General features: G+C 38.1%; 3 protein-coding genes across 3 annotated transcripts in view; 2 read left to right on the top strand and 1 right to left on the bottom strand.

The window, feature by feature from the left end:
- Positions 1–3,891, top strand: part of LOC133335632 (uncharacterized) — a 47,035-nt gene extending 43,144 nt beyond the window's left edge. The window contains exons 21-24 of the mRNA XM_061543942.1: positions 1,123–3,046; positions 3,111–3,395; positions 3,460–3,570; positions 3,715–3,891. Coding sequence (XP_061399926.1) covers positions 1,123–3,046; positions 3,111–3,395; positions 3,460–3,570; positions 3,715–3,891 — 2,497 coding nt within the window. The remainder of the gene's footprint in view (positions 1–1,122; positions 3,047–3,110; positions 3,396–3,459; positions 3,571–3,714) is intronic.
- Positions 3,892–5,893: 2,002 nt separating this feature from the next.
- LOC133335631 (leucine-rich repeats and immunoglobulin-like domains protein 3) lies at positions 5,894–10,174 on the bottom strand. The gene is made up of 8 exons (XM_061543941.1): positions 9,603–10,174; positions 9,475–9,546; positions 9,208–9,417; positions 8,993–9,136; positions 8,079–8,923; positions 7,635–8,021; positions 7,290–7,571; positions 5,894–7,167 (listed from the first exon to the last, which is right to left on the bottom strand). Exons 1-8 carry the CDS (start codon positions 10,172–10,174, stop codon positions 5,894–5,896), a joined length of 3,786 nt encoding a protein of 1,261 aa, XP_061399925.1.
- Positions 10,175–15,044: 4,870 nt separating this feature from the next.
- LOC133335630 (U6 small nuclear RNA (adenine-(43)-N(6))-methyltransferase) lies at positions 15,045–16,170 on the top strand. Its single transcript, XM_061543940.1, has 4 exons — positions 15,045–15,155; positions 15,214–15,427; positions 15,521–15,944; positions 16,008–16,170. The coding sequence occupies exons 1-4, from the start codon at positions 15,045–15,047 to the stop codon at positions 16,168–16,170; spliced, it is 912 nt and encodes a 303-aa protein (XP_061399924.1).
- Positions 16,171–16,571: the final 401 nt, after the last annotated feature.

Raw genomic sequence — 16,571 nt, 5'->3', positions numbered from 1 at the left:
AAATACAATTTCTGCTAACGTAAGCACTCCACCAAAATCCGGACAAATGCCCCATTAGCACCATTGCAGAAAAACATCAGATATTAGCACGTTATTTTGGCATTGACAGTGCTAAGAAAGCATTGACCGTTCCTGACACCCTATATGCCTGTGTATCAATATCGTCATCTCCAATTGTACGAAGTCATTCACAGTTTCTCAGATAATCTGAGTTGGTGGATGCCCCCTAGTTTCGAGACTCGCCTAGGGTATCACCATGTTGACATCTTACCGTTATTGCAGTATTGTATTGGACGAAGCTGATTTGTTTATTTATGAAAAAAAGATAATTTTCTTAAAGGATTGTTGATAATATGTTAATTAGTGTATTCCTCAATCACAAACAGAATGTTAGTTCAGTCCAGTTCCTATAAAAACTAAACTGATTTGACATCACTGCTGGTCGTACAGATCACTTGATTGTAATGTTATGCATAGGATAGGGCGTTTATAAAATTTAGTGAATAATGGAAGATCAAAGCTGAAAAACGTACAACTATATTGTAGTCGTGATGAACTCATATATCATATTCAGCATTAAAATTATCTAAAGTATTAAAGTCATATATGCGATGAACTTTCTGTCTCCGGATGACATATTTAGTGGTGTGCGTCGCAAGAGTCTCTGTAATGGTTCCCTTCTGAATCTCACTACCAAACACAATGAAGGGAGCAATGGCTCGAACTCTACAAAAAACAAAAAAGAACGACGGCGAGGAAGTTTTAATGAGCCAATACCAGTTATTGAGAGTACGAAGGAGCATAGCGGCCGGAGGGCTTCTCTGGTTTCAAGGTAAATTTAAGAAGATTGAGCTGACAAAATTTAATGTTAACTTAACGAATTATTTGTGGGTTATGGGGTTCTTACTACTAAGTATGGGAAGTCAGTTGTAACAGTATTGAGCGACACAAGTCGACTCTACTATAAAGTAATGTTATGTGTCAATGACAGATAAGAAGATTGGGCATATGATATTAAAAAGACAAAACTGAAGAAAGGAAGAGAGTGAGTTAGATGTTTGTATTAAGTATTGGATATGCTGCAGCTATACGAATTCATGGATTTCGTTCTCTTTTCCACAGATGGTTCAAGCATATATCTGACGCCGCGGAACAGTATAAGCCACGTTCAAAGAATGCTAACCATGAACCTGTTGATGACCCCGCCATTGCTACATTACCGCATTCCAATACCCGTGAATCCCTTGAACTTACGCCCGAACGACCGCCACCGCTTTCGGCAACAGCAACTGTTGTAACTACTCCTTTGGCGCCGATGATGCCAGTTCCGGGATCTGGTAGTGACCGAGTGACAATTGCCGGCCAGCATAACGATGTCCAGTTGCGAAATGGGCGACGCGAAAGTACTCCGGGAGGAACAAGCACAACGGCGAGCGACTCATATCCCCCCTATTATAATATAAAGCAGAGGTTGAGTCACAATGAACTGTCCACCAATAATAACGCGGTCAATCGTACAATGTCGACCCGTAGCTGCGGCGATGCCAATCATAATTACAGCAATACTGCGGATATGCCGGGAGCTAATGGTGTCACATTGCGCCACACACAATCAGCAAGGCAGGCCAACGGTGCGCCAGATGACAGTGCTGTGTTACCTTCGGGCAATAAGAGAGACAGTGCCAGTATTGTTTATTCCAACAATTCCAATAACACCCGTACACTAATGCAATCATCACCGCCCCTGGTGGAGCCTACTGCAATACAAATCAGTATAAGTCCAGCTCATACAGCGGAGCCTGTCCTAACATCGGCCGAAAAGCTCAGACGTTTGGATGCTAGTATACGAGATGGTTTGCTAGAAAAACAGAAAATAATATGCGACATGTTCCGCATACCTGTCGAACATTTCCATGAGATTGTGGACATCGCCGCCATGCCAGAAGCGCCAAAGGACAGCACCGACATTGCATTGGCCGCTTACGCTCAAGTACAATCACTGACGGAGGTGTTGAATGAGTACATGAAGGTGACACCCGAGCAAGAAGTATCCGCAGTATCGACTGCGGTCTGTGATAAATGTCACGAAAGACAACAGCCAAATCGACCACGACATCCATGCTCGAATAAAACGGTTCCCAGTTCGGATGTGCCCCCGCCATTGCCACCACCCAACAAACAAATGGCCCAGGCACAACAGCAAACACCGGCGCCACAGGTTACGAAAATTCAAATGTGTGCCTTGGAAGAGACCAACATACACGAAGATGACGATGGATATTGTGAAATAGATGAGTTGCGTTTGCCGGCCTTACCTCCTTTAACCTCAAAGACAACAACCGGAGTAACGTCACAACCATCAACCACACCTATAGCAAAGAGTACTGGAGCTAAAAAGGGATCGCCTCCGCCTCCGTTACCACCACCAGCTGGTAGCTTTAAGGCCCCACCCCCGCCTCCGCCTCCACCACCATCAAAGTGTGCAGTAGCGACAAAGATGGAAGCAACGGCTTCTGCTCAGTCTTCTACAGTTATTTCTCCAGAGTTAAAGAAACGTCAAAGTACAGTAAGTGCTGACAGCATTCCTGAGGAGTCTGCGGATGATGTGACACTCGCGCTGAAAGATCGACATGAGAACAAAAAAACCGACCGCAATGAAAAGAACCAGCCCCATGTTGGAGATGAAACAAATGCCGACGTCCAAGCAGAAGAACATGCCTCAGTAGAAGACGACGACAGCGCACATGACGTAAACGCGCTCCTAACTAATATCGATGCCAATGCCCCCCTGGCTACGATAGACGATGAAGAAGATAAGGATGACGATTCGGCCATGCATACAGCCGAATGCGAAAGTATATCTGCGTTTGAAAATCTAACAAAACTCTCCGAAAGTAATATAAAGGACGTCGCCACGGAACCAGAGCAACTGCAACCGTCCATGAGCGCTGAACCCCAAAGGCAAAATAGCAATGCTACCCAGGCAGATGACATATCCCTGAATAGTGAGCACATCGAAATAAATGAAGCCTACGAACATGTGATGGCAAGTTTGCTTTTATATTTATTGCGTTTTATATTTATTGACTGTGTATGTTCTTCTCCTCTAGCCCATTATAAACACATCAACTGACAACTCGCCGCCTTCTAGAGTCGATTGCTCCACACAAACCATGACCTTAACACAAGCGATTGCTTTAGCTCCAGGCACCAGCAGCACAAATTCTCCTAAAATCGATACTTCGGCAGCCACCGTCAGCAGTGTCAATGGCCATCCCCAAACATTATGTGGACCAAACCGAATTCAACATGCAAACTCTCTGGAACCAAGTGTACCTTGTTATGCTCTAAGCAGTATAGTTAGTTCTCTTAACGCTCAAATTTCTCTGTTATTGGTAAGTGCTACGGACACGAATTCGATCAGAGCACACCCTAACAATACAGTTATTTTTCTTTTAGCCCAAAATTAATGAGCGTGACATGGAACGTGAACGCCTACGAAAGGAAAATCAACATTTGCGCGAACTACTTAATGCAATGCATGAGCGACAGAGAGTTGAATCAAAACTGGTAAGAATATGTTTATTTTCAACCCTTTATCGCTAATAAGGGCTCAAATGTAAACATCACCTGCAGTTTTTGCTTCTTTATCGGTTAACGACGTTCGAACTGGTTTTGACTGACCACCCACATAAATTTCAATATTTATTTTAGGAAACTCCTATAGATGTAACAACAGGTGCTGATTTGCTCGATATTGAAACGGACATTCCCTCGTCCAGAACACCGACACCCACGCCAACCACAGGCCATGTAAATGTCGAAGAAGATAAACAAGAGAATGTGTCAGAAATAACTCCCACAAATACATGTACCGAGACACAAAACTAGGCATATGCATAGAAGGGAACACCTAACGCCCAAGCGGAACTAATTTTAAATATGAATATGAAAAGAATTATTTTTGATAGATCCACCTGCCAATAGAATTGGCCTAAACCAACGTATGATAGATTTATTAATCCTCTCCATTATCGGAAAACTATAAACTTATACACACAACACATTTGTTATTTTTAGATACTTTCTTTCGCCCCTCTAAGTTGTCCCCTTTATGTTAATATTCTACACATCTTTTTCTCACCGTAATTACGACTAAGCATAGAATATTAAATATAAATTAATACGCATATATATCCTCTACCTACATATATACACACTGTAACACATAAATATATAAATTACATGCAAGCTGTGTAAACATTTAAATTAAAAAACAAAAACAACAACAACAAATATTAACACATTGGTTTTCGAACATAGTTTGAAAAACTTCTAATCCCTCATGTCTTATTATTACAATATACATACACAAAAACCTTTGCTATAGATCTAATCTAAATTTATATGATTGTATGAGTGTATCTTCTTTCATCGGTGGCAACTATTGCCATCAATAATAATAATAAATAAATAAAAAATGATAGGTTTATTCACAAATAAAATTATATGGCAAATCAATGAAGACAGTCCAAAACATCGGTAATGTAAGTATTCAGCAAAAGCCGAAACTAGTAGGAAAATCACGAACAACAACCCAAAGCGACCAACATAGATTAACTCATACTACCTTTATGGGGTCAAATAAAATTAGACTGTTTTTTGTTTTTACTATAAATATAATTGGTTTTTATTACAATTTTTACAGTTCAATTAAATTACATTACAAATTGTAAAATAGACGTCTTAATAAAAAAACATTTTCTAAAGATATGCCGATTACTACAACTATCTTCCGTAGTGTCGTAATTAATATACATACAAATATAAATAATAATGATAATATCATTTGCTTTTCATAAATAAGGAATTATCTGCTAATCGTTATTCTAGAAGGCAAGTTTCTGAATATACATATTTATATATACTTTGGAAGTGATATACTTCACGTGGGAATCTCATCTATTTGCACAATTGTGTTCCCACAATGGGCAATATCAAATATTATACTTTAGAAGTGTATGCTTAAGGCAGGATTTTCAGTTTGGAACAGGCACACGCGTAAGTCTTCAGTACAGGACATCTATAATGGGGTTCCGTTCGTTATAGTTCTTTGGTTTGTTCGATCGATTTCTATTTGTATTTCATTGATACCTTTCCACGTGCCCGACATCGTTGACAACGAGAAGAAATTTACAATATGTACGAAAGGGCGATAGCTTAATATGACTGTTGGAAATATTTCGCAAATGCACTGAACCAACAAATGCATTCTTAAATGTACGGTAATACCGAATGGATTCGAACATGGTTTTAAATAATATTAGTTGTCTGTACTGAATATTTCCCGTATATGATACACACTATTTATGGCTAAGCTATGTAGAATATATAAAATCGATACATAAGCATTAATATGCCTACGATTGCTTGACATAATACAAGTAAAGTAAAACGATGCGGAATACTGGAGTCTAATCAAAAATAAATTTAGCTGTTGACCCATTGGATCAACGTTTCGTTTATTCCGATTAATGCTATTTTGCTAAAACACATTCTTGGTTCAGTGCAAGTGTGGTATTTACATTTTCGTCGAATGAAATTATTCGAAATAACACACGCACGGACAAGACTTAAAATTAATAATATCACAAATATTTATACACACAGGATGACTTGGGAGAGTTGCATGAGAAAGTTGCCAGACGAGTACAGTTGCCATTTACACTAGTTTTAGTTAATAGCTGCGCGGTTCTTTTCCACTGCGAGGGCAAGGTAAACTTACAACTAATATGTGGCGAAACGATAAATTACTTTTTTGCACAACAGTCTTTTTTGGTTTCAGGATTCAATCAATCCCCCTTGGTTTTATGCTATGGGAAATACAGGCAATTTAAATGTCCACCATTTGCGTTTCCGCATGACATTGAGGGGAACTTGCTACCGGCTTCGGGCAATTTCCTGCATTGTTGTCGCAAAGTAAAGAAGTCTGTAAATTCGGAGAGCCACTTTCATTAATGTTATCGCTGGAAGTTTTCAAGCATCCTTTGCTGATAGGCGAGCCATTGTTGTTGAGCGGCGTAATGTTAGCTTCTATAGTATACAATGAAATGCCCAATGTCGGTGAAGCGACTAAATCGTCGCTGTCTTCATGGGCAATCACCTTTGTCTCTGCATTGTAACCATTATCTTCACCGTCTTCCGCTTTAGCAGGGGACATATTTGGATGTGGCTTCATTGTCGAAACAGTAGCTGTAGGAGTAGACGCGTGGGCCGATATTAAAGAAACAGAAAAATCATCCAAACTGCGCTTATTGGCTGCATCAGAACCTGTACCTGAGTCCTTGCTGGACAAGTGATCCTGTTGGGGGTCTGTGTCATGTGACGTATTTAAGCCTAAGTATTCCAAAGTTAGATCTTCGTCATCATCTCTAAGACTTTTTTGAACGTTGCGACTATCCCGAATGTTATGTTGCATAAGCAGTTGATTGTAATTGGGAGTGGCGCTGACGATCAAACAACTTCGTTGCTCGGCCGTTGCTGCATTGACATCGTCGTCGGCATCGGCGAGATAACGACCAGAGTTCAACTCTAAAGTGGCCAAACTTCTTGGCCGCTGGTGACATGGGTCTCTATTCGATCTAATGTATGTTCGATTGAGTGTTGTCATTTGCGTTTGGTCCAGAATCGAGTCTTGGGCAGCAGCAACCCGGGACCCACTGCCGGGACCATTATGTTGCCCAGAATGCCTACACAGTTTCCTCTTTTGGTAAAATAATACGATCCAAACTACGAGGGAGCCAACCACTATACAAGTCAGCGTCACCAATACCACCCCGACGATAATAACACGTTGACTAAAGTATTCCTTGACCACTATTAGGTCCATTTGCATTGTGTATGTTTTTGAGTTGTCCGTAATTTCACAGCGGTAATGTCCGGAGTCAGCTGACTGTGTATTAACGATGATCAAAAGCTCCTTTTCAGTTGTAAAATAATACCGCTCTGAGTCGAATGTAGGTGTTATATGGAAGGGCTTATTGTCCTTGTACCATTCACGGCGAGGTTGATTTAGTTCGAAGGCGAATTCGCTAAGGCACTCAAGGACGCTAGACTTACCTACAGCTATTTCCTTAATTACTACAGGTATATGAGGTTGCGGTTTGTCTAAAAAATATAACAAAACATTGGTTAACGATCACAATATATTTATCTAAATATGTTGTCCGTTGGTAGATCCCATCTCGTTTATGTCTGATCTATATTATATATTTCCATTAAAGACTCACCATTTACTATCAAGGTTGCATTTACTTTGATTTCGCCTGCTGGACTTTCTGCAGTGCAAGTGTAAATTCCACTATCGATGGGCTTCGCATTCGTAATAACAAATGCATTTTCCTCCCTCAATACTTGTAAACGGCGCTCTGTTGCGGCTGGGAAATCACTTGCTCCAAATTTTTGCAATGCAATTACAGGCGTGGGGTCACCAGTTGCAGAACAAACCAATCTGGCAGTGTCACCGGAATCAATTGTTAGATTAGATGGAATTTGCAGAAAAGAAGGATGAACTGCAAAGAAGGATATGTAAAGTAATGTCCATTATTGACTCAGAGTCGGGGTGAGTTACATACTTCCAATAGAAATTTTAAATTTCTGTGAATACGTCGTTCCAAACGCATTCGATACGACACACTGGTACTTCCCAGCCAGTTCATAGCTGACATTAAACAAACGCAAGTAGCCAATAATTGTGGTGTGGTTGTTAGACGGGTCATTGTAAATCTGCGTGTCCGTTGTTGCGTACGATGAACCACTTTGCGAAGAACTGACGAAGGTTGAGCTACGGTCTTTTTCCTTTATATTGCGATTATCGTGCCGCCATTTAATTTTCAATTCATCTGTCGCCGAAATAGATGCTGCTCTTGGAGAGGTAGCTCGACATTCCATTGTAATATTAGCTCCTTTAACGGCTAACTGATTGGAAGGCTCGTGGGACAATTTTGGTTTCGGAGTTTCGTCTAGGTTCAAATATTAGTTATTGACATGTTTCAATTGCATAATTTGGCATTTCTTACCACATATTAGTTCGTTCTGTTGCAGCGATAGTAATTCCCGATCAAGTAGATGTTCGGGGTAGCCACACACCGCTTGAGAAGGATGTACCGGCGACTGTTGGCCGGTTGATAGTAAATGTTTCGTAAGCCAACGTTTAAATCCCAAAATTTCACAATCACAAATAAAATTTAGCGATTTGAAAGTGAGCTTCTGCAGATGACTCAAGTGATCGAAAGCTGACGTTTGTATTGAAGCTAAGGCATTTCCTCCCAGATTCAGGGACTCTAAACTTGAAAGGCCACTCAATGACTTGCTATTGATTTGCTTCAAATTATTGCCGTACAAATCCAATTTCTTCAGTTTACGCAATGACTTGAATGGCGGCCCTGCCCCAGGGTCCTCAATTATCCACGATAATCTGTTTCGGCGCAAATTCAAGTCTTCTAAATTTTTAACACAGTCGAAAGTATTCTCCATTAAATAATGTATCTTGTTATGGGCCAAGTTTAGATATTTCAGGCGCTGCAGGCAATCCAAGTGTTGTGGCTTGAAATCACTTATATTGTTATGGGAGAGATCTAGACTGGTTAGCGACTGAGTGAACTCCCAGGTGTCCACTTCAATACGAGATATTGAATTATTTGACAGACTTAAATAACGCAACTTCGTCAAATTGAACAAGCCTTGGCGGCTTAGAGAGCTAATGCCATTGTGATCCAGTTCTATAGTTTCGATTGATTGCATGACGTGGAACACACCATCCTGGAGTATACGAATATTATTCGACTTCAGGAATAGCTTCTGCAACGAGGTCAAGCCTCGAAAAGTGGACCAATTAATTTCCAGCTGGTTATAATTCAAGGACCTACAATAAGATGGATTATAGTCGTGCATTGGGCCAATGAAGACGAACCCCCACTCAATCGGTACTTACAGTTTACGCAATTTACCCATGTTCTTAAATACGCCTCCGGGCAGCGTAGTCAAGTGGTTGTTATTCAATTCAATATCCTGCAGATATGATAGATTTTCAAATGCATTTTCCGCAATGCCCGAAATTTCATTTCCATTTAGTATTCTGCAAAAGAGATTCACATGCATATTAATCATAAAACCACTCCCACAAATATTGATCGAGAAATAATTTACAAGTGGACCAGACGGTTTGTGTTCGGAAAATAATCCGATTCAATTGCATGCAGGTAGTTTTTCGATAAATCCAATGACTTCAATTTCGGCAAAGCAGCAAGTGCCTCAGAAGAAATCCTTTGTATACGGTTGTGCGCCAGACTTAGCTGCTTCAGTGACGTGAGGCCAACAAACACTGGTATTTTCTCCAGTTGGTTCCGCTTTAAAACTCTTAAAGGATAAACACAAATTACGCCGATGAATAATATGACAAGTTAAGCTACTTACAGTTTATTAAGATCCGGAAGATTGTGTATTTGCAATACCGTCGTGTCATTAAGTTTATTCCCAAGAAGGTCACTGCAAAAAAGAAGAATTTAGTTCCCCAGTAATTACCACTCAAAAAATATTCTTACATGACTTGTACATAGTTTGGAAATGGCGGGACATGGTCTAAAAGTTTTTTTCCACAGTCAAAGTAGTCATTAAGGCATTTACATTCTTTTGGACAATCTATATTGTTGTTATCCAGAGACGACTGGTGAGCATTCGGTGCATTTGAGACAACCGCTGCCAGAGCCTTCTCATATTGTAGGCCATCATCGGACACGTAGCCTGCAGTTTCCAATAGGGTAGTAGTAGCAGCACGCTTTAGGGTCAAATTTTCAGACTTATTCTCGTTTTCATCGTCATTTTCATTTGCCTTTCTTTCGTCATTACTATGATGAAGATCGGCAGCGCCAAAGAGGTCATTGGACAATACAGACGCAGGATCCCCTATGTGACCCGTTTTCGACATATTATCCAACTTTAGAAGAGCAAACAGATGTTGTTGTTGCATTTGACGCTGCTGTGTCGACGTAAAAGTCGCAGACGGCGATGACAGAACAGGACTTGGACCGGCACTCAATATCGACGAAAGAGAAATACTGCTGCCTCCAACAGTAGCTGCCTCCGTAGGTATAATATTTGTTGGAAAACAAATCATGGTCATAACCAATGCCAGCACGAGTAGAGGAATATTTTGGCAATATAACATAGATCGATTTAACATCGTCGTTGGTAGTGTGCCAGCCTTTTTATACCATAAAAATCTATCATCTAAGGTCCAAATAATCGGTCGATATGTGATATATGTGTTTATGGAAGTGAGTAAATGTTTTTTTCTTCGCCGTTTGCAGTGTTTGTAAGACTGGAAAAGCTGCTGCTGTCGCTGTTTGTACTTCCGTTGCATTTGCAATTCATCATTACTGCATTGTGACATTATGCGTCCTAGTATAATTTTCTTCGCGCACCTGCCGTTGTCTTTCAACTTAAGTTTTGTTTCACTTTTCCGCTCTAAAGTATAACTCAATCATTGTCCGGAACAATTTTGTCTGTGGTTAATACGAGACGGGGCATCACTGTGCTAATTTCCCTTAAGCATTTACTTGTGACACCTGGTTTCGTACAATTGTTAAGACCGTTGTAAACTTTGTCATATTCACCTAAAAGATAAACATGCTTAAACGTTTATTTCAATCAGGAATGAAATGAGTTTGTACATTAAAGATGTCAATGTGTTTATTTTATATAAAGCCCACAGATCAGATGATGGACCTTAAAGATATGAAATGCATGCATATGTGTTTACACCCAAATATTAATTGTTGGAAAGGCTTCTCAAAGGCCATACACACACATCGTCGCTCGAATTGTGTGTGAATTTCACGTCTGCTTTGAATTCAAACTAAAGTTATTCTTAATAATGCAGTCGATTTAGTAGCACGCTTTCTATTTCGCCCAGAAGCCTCTTTTTAGCTTTGACCATGACCACAGCTTTGTGAGACAGTTTGCTCATTTACAATAACTATGCTCGATATTAGTTGTGATTCTTATTTTCTTTATGAACGTTTGTTCTTTAAACTTACCATTAAGGTAATTATTTGGACTGAATGCCAGCATGTCAGCGATAAAAACAAAAATACTAAAATAATTTGTATCAACAGTGTTGCCCAAAATAAATGAAACTACTGCGATATCATCCACACAAAAACTCGGAAGTACCGAACAATGTTACTTTACATTGCATGTTTGGATTAAAAGCCAAAATTGATATAAGTAAAATTATCTGCATATTTGCTTTGTAGGAATGAACCAATATTGATTTAAGGGGCGCCCTTCCCTTCAAAACACTCTATGCCCGATATGGACGAAAACAGAGACAATTTGCAACCTAGCAAATACACTTAGATTATCTCTCGACATAATATTCCAGAATCACAAAACAACAATTTATGGCATATTCCAAAATTATTTGTCATCAAATGCCCTTGTTCGATTGAGACAAGCGTAAACACAAAATACATAAGATCGGAAAAAATTCGCACACGCTCACAGTATAAAGGTGTGAAAACTACATACATATAAAATGAAATCAAGATTAATGGTCAACGAGCTTGAATATACGAACTGCGAACAACAGAACACTGGAGCTGGTTTTTGGGCATACCTAACCTATTCCCTTTGAGCCCTAAACCGTACTTAACACCAACAAAAGCGCTACAACTGCCGACAATAAAACGTAACAAAACAACAATCATGCTTCACACATCGTTTTAGGATTATTTTGAGTATTGAAGTTGTCCCAAGCAAAAACAAATGCATACACACTACCTGGAAAAATCCCAATTAGACAAGAATTTCAAAACCAGAAAACACATGCACTAATGCTATGATGTGGACATTTTTTGCTTGCAAGTAATACAGATTATTTTTGATATGAACGATAAATATGGTTGTAGAACATTATGCCCTTGTATATCCATCAATTGTTTGTTCTTTTCGTTCATTTTAATGAATTCATACGAATCCGATAGGTCTTCATCATTTACAATTTATACGGAATTTATTTATAAGGTAGAAAAGGACGATGAAAACATATATATTCATATATGTTGAAAAGTATAAGACTATAACACGCTTCTAAGATTCCAAACGAATCGTGGGTTAATCTAAGATATAGGTATATCATGTTGTTTTACTATGACTCCAATTATTAATAAATGTTAGTGGCATAAATGTTTAAATATGTTTATTTGTTTTCAAATCATATCGAACCGATTTACTTACGACATATCCCAAAACCGAAAACTGTGCTTTGACAAATTTTCCCTATAGGTAACAAGGAGACTCGCTACGTCATATTAGTTCAAGAGCAATGGTTCAAAAGCATCGCTTCCGCGCGATATAAAACAACATTCGGCAGACATTTAGTAGGTGTGTATCCATTGTATGCATAGTGGTTACATCTCCAGCAAAAAAAATTACTTACTGTAGAACACATATAGAGGCGGATGTCGGATGTATGCTGAACAAATAAAAGAGGACTCACCTCATTCTTCTCAATGCTGACTCGGGGGCTCGTTTGAAATTTGATTGTTGTTTATGTGACGAGTCGGTATGTCTGCCTTAGAATGTTTACCTTTATTGGCGCGTACATTTCCTCCTCGCTGTGGTCACGCACCATGGACACAATACTCTATATACACAATCGACGCAGTATTTACATTTGATTTGAGATTTTCACGAAACAATATCAAAACTAACACACTCCACAGAAGCACACATACACACACATCTTCTCATAATTTCATTCTCTATTCTGTTTGATGGTAATGTGTGGGTTCCGCAATTTATTACGTTGATTATACCACAGAAAACAATCAAGAATTTATTCAGATCTTGCCGTCTTTCACAAGGCACTATCGAAAATTAAGTATTACAACTTTTTCGTGTTTTTTTTTACTATTTTGCAATATTTTATTATTTTTCGGTGGAAAGGAATAAAAATATCAAAAGTACCACACAACGTCGTCGACGTCCCACTAGATCTGTCAAAACGTAGATGACAACACTAACCGTCTCTTTCTAACAGTTTCGAAGAAAGGAAGAGTGTCAGAAGGTGATAAAATTCAGAACAAAAACAAAATATGCCAAAGGGTAATAGGGATAAATTAATCGACAAAACATCGTACTGCAAGAATCTACGATAACAAATGTTCCTTTATGTTATCGAAGAAAATAGTAACATCTAGTAGATTCTTGCAGTACGGGAACAAATCAATAATTGGAAATAAAGGGCTAAGCGTGGTTTTATATTTGTCGGGATCGGGATCGGTGTTGAGAGTTTCTCTCTCTCTCAGTGGTAAATTTTGAATTGTGTTGGAAAACATTGCCACAGGTAGGAACAAAAAAGTACAAAAAGGTACCTAAAATTATACTTCAAATGGTAATAAATCATTATTATCGAGAAATATTGGTCAATATTTGTACCAGTTATTTACATAAATAATATATGTTATAATTGAAGCGTAAATGTGTTCACGAATAATAAAAAATCTAATTTTTGTTTTGGTACGTTTATGTCAATTCGTACCTTTTGTGAACAAAAAGTACGCTTGTTACAAAATTAAAAATAACGCAACTCTAATTACTCTCTCAAGAGAGAGAAACTCTCAACACCGATCCCGACAAATATAAAACCACGCTAAGCAGAATGCTCGCGTTGAGCCTTCCGTCGCGTTATATGTTATCGAAAATACAACAACCACAAGGAAACGATAACACAAACGCTTATCGTTTCCTTGCGGTTGTTGTATTTTCGATAACATATAACGCGAAGGATGGCTCAACGCGAGCATTCTGCTTATCCCTTAACGGTGATGTATATATATATATACTTGTTTTTCTCAATCTTTTGGATTTGTCTGAAGGATTTTATCGATATATCATAACCTAGGCCCCGTTGGTCTGACCAAAAAGTTGACTTTTCGGTTTTTGACTGTAACTAAAAATAAAAAGTTGACTTTCGATCTTTCGATTTTGTCCAACCTGCTCAAAATCGATTTTCCATTTAATTTGTAATGAATTACATTCCAAATGCACATTTACATGCAATAGAAAAATCAGGATTTAGGCTGTTGAGTCATTTACCATACAAATATAAATCACAATTCCAGCTAAAACACAAAACACTTATGCTATACCGATTCTGTCTTTGTGCCATAAAAAAGTTGCAACTGTTCTCATTAAATATTAAATTAAAGTCGCTCGATGCATATAGATTAATTAATTAATTTAATTATAATATTAAGGCAATTTTATATCATGTAATTTCCCTACTTTTAGTATATGAAGTTACACAATATATGCACCGAGCGGCTGAAATGATTTTGTCACTTTCAGATGATTTTCATTTAATGGTCTGTTCCCGTATTGCAAAGATCTACCCGATATTACTATTTTCTACGATATCATAAGGGAAAATTCGTTATCGTAGTAAAAAATAATTTAAAAATAATAAAAATATATTCCATATATTCCAATTGGAAAAAATTTAAAGTCCGCCAATAAAAATTTTCCTGTGGAAAAGGGGACTATATCGGCCATTTTGTGTTCTCCTCACATTCGTTAGCTGGTGGAAGCTTTTCCAATTTTTCTTCAGTCGGTGAATGAACAGCCTAATCGCTTCATTTGTTTTGATTTTGATATAATACACTAATACTAATCTTTGTTTGTTTTGATTCTGGTTTTATCAGTTACGTTTTAAAGCTATTTCGTCCAATTTCGTAACGCCGTCAAAACTTTAAGAAGCGGCATTGCAATTAAAACCAACGGTACGCTCCAATTGGAATTAAAAATAAATAAAGTCAGCCAATTCATTTGCGCGTGGTTTGGAAAAATAAAAATATAAAAAATATAATAGTGTTATTAATAGATGAATACTGAAATACGAAATAATAATGTTAATATTTAACATCGTTTTTGCCATAGAAAAGTGAAATGCAGTGAATATTCAAGACTAAGAAACGCCAGAAATGACGAGCAACATCCGAAGGGCAATGCATCCCCGAAATATATTCAACACACCTCCAGACTTCACCGAACTGGCAATTAAGTATCCTGATTTTCGACGCGTCTGCAAGTTGGTAAGTTCAAAAAAATTTAAACGGTTTCTACTCAAAACAAGACGTTTGACTATCCAAGGAATTGTGCGGAAAAGTGCACATCGATTACAAAAATGAGCAGGCATTAAGAGCACTCACAAAAACTCTGCTGTTAGAGTACTTCAAACTAGATGTTGAATTTGCACCGGGAAGCCTTATACCGACACTTCCACTAAGACTGAACTATATTCTATGGCTGGAGGATCTATTAACTGACCGAAGTTGTAATTCCACCGTTAAAGGAATAGACATAGGTAGGATAATAAGTCTTCTTGAACATTTTGTTGAAGTCGTCCGATGATCAATGAATCAATCATATTTGTACACTCCCAACTCCCCCAATACAGGCTGCGGCTCATCTTGCATCTATTCGCTATTGGCCGCAAAGAAGAACGGTTGGCCGATGGTTGCTCTCGAAACGAACAAATCCAACTTGGAGTATGCAGCAAGTAATATTGAGCGTAATAATCTGACCGAGATGGTTTCCCTATTTGCTCAGAAACAAAGTAACCAAATCTTTGAGGAATTTTTCCAAACAACACATGATAAATACGGAGAATCCATGGATAGTCCATATGATTTTTGCCTATGCAATCCTCCTTTTTTCGATTCGCAACAAACGGAGACCTGCAATACCCGCAATCCCAAAAAGAGACCTCCGCCTCACAATTGCCCGACAGGTTACAAGGAAGAGCTTTCTTGTTTGGGGGGTGAAGTAAAGTTTGTTGAAAAAATTATCGATGAAAGCATTAGGTACAAAACCAATATCAGGTATGCAATTTCAGGTAATAAACTTTTTTGAATAGTTCCCTAAATTTAAAAATATGCATTTAGGATTTTTACTTCAATGTTGGGCCTTAAATCGAGTCTAAATCAGATAACAGGTTCCTTATCATCGCGGAACATGTCAAATTGGTGTACCACAAAATTTCACCAAGGCAATACAACGAGATGGGGAATAGCCTGGACATTTTGCACAGACATTGATCTAAAGTAGATATAAGTATGTGCTAATATTCCGCATTACTAATTAATATAATCGTTCCACAATCTAACTGAGGCTTTTAATGAAGTAGTATTTTTCTAAAAAAATCAATTATTGTTCTCAATAAAAATTAAACATTTATTTATTCATTTATGCAATACAAGGACTTTTTAATGTTACATAAAATACAAAAGTAATAACAAAAGAGATGAGATTAAACCAGTAGTAAAAAGAAGAATAATAAATATCAAAACCACCATTCGTTACTGTAAACCAAAATATAATGAAGCTTTCTTTTAAACACATTAATACAATGGGAGAATATCCTTATATCATATGGCAATAAATTCTAACATCGTGCTACCCTAACTACAAATGATCTTGCATAAATGCATTTATAAATTCTTGGTATC

This window comes from Musca vetustissima, unplaced genomic scaffold (genome assembly GCF_032173495.1).
Source record: "Musca vetustissima isolate MV318-11 ecotype Yass unplaced genomic scaffold, APGP_CSIRO_Mvet_v1 utg8222, whole genome shotgun sequence".
NCBI lineage: Eukaryota > Metazoa > Arthropoda > Insecta > Diptera > Muscidae > Musca > Musca vetustissima.
Note: the sequence above shows the minus strand (reverse complement) of the source record. Positions and strands in the feature narration are given on the sequence as shown.

Coding starts and splice junctions, on each gene's coding strand:
- LOC133335631 (XM_061543941.1), bottom strand. CDS start 10,174: ATGATTTGTTTTCCAACAAATATTATACCTACGGAGGCAGCTACTGTT. Junction 9,547..9,602: donor CCAAACTATGTACAAGTCAT/GTAAGAATATTT, acceptor TCTTTTTTGCAG/TGACCTTCTTGGGAATAAAC. Junction 9,137..9,207: donor ACAAACCGTCTGGTCCACTT/GTAAATTATTTC, acceptor TCTCTTTTGCAG/AATACTAAATGGAAATGAAA.
- LOC133335630 (XM_061543940.1), top strand. CDS start 15,045: ATGACGAGCAACATCCGAAGGGCAATGCATCCCCGAAATATATTCAAC. Junction 15,428..15,520: donor CGTTAAAGGAATAGACATAG/GTAGGATAATAA, acceptor CCCCCAATACAG/GCTGCGGCTCATCTTGCATC. Junction 15,945..16,007: donor AGGTACAAAACCAATATCAG/GTATGCAATTTC, acceptor ATATGCATTTAG/GATTTTTACTTCAATGTTGG.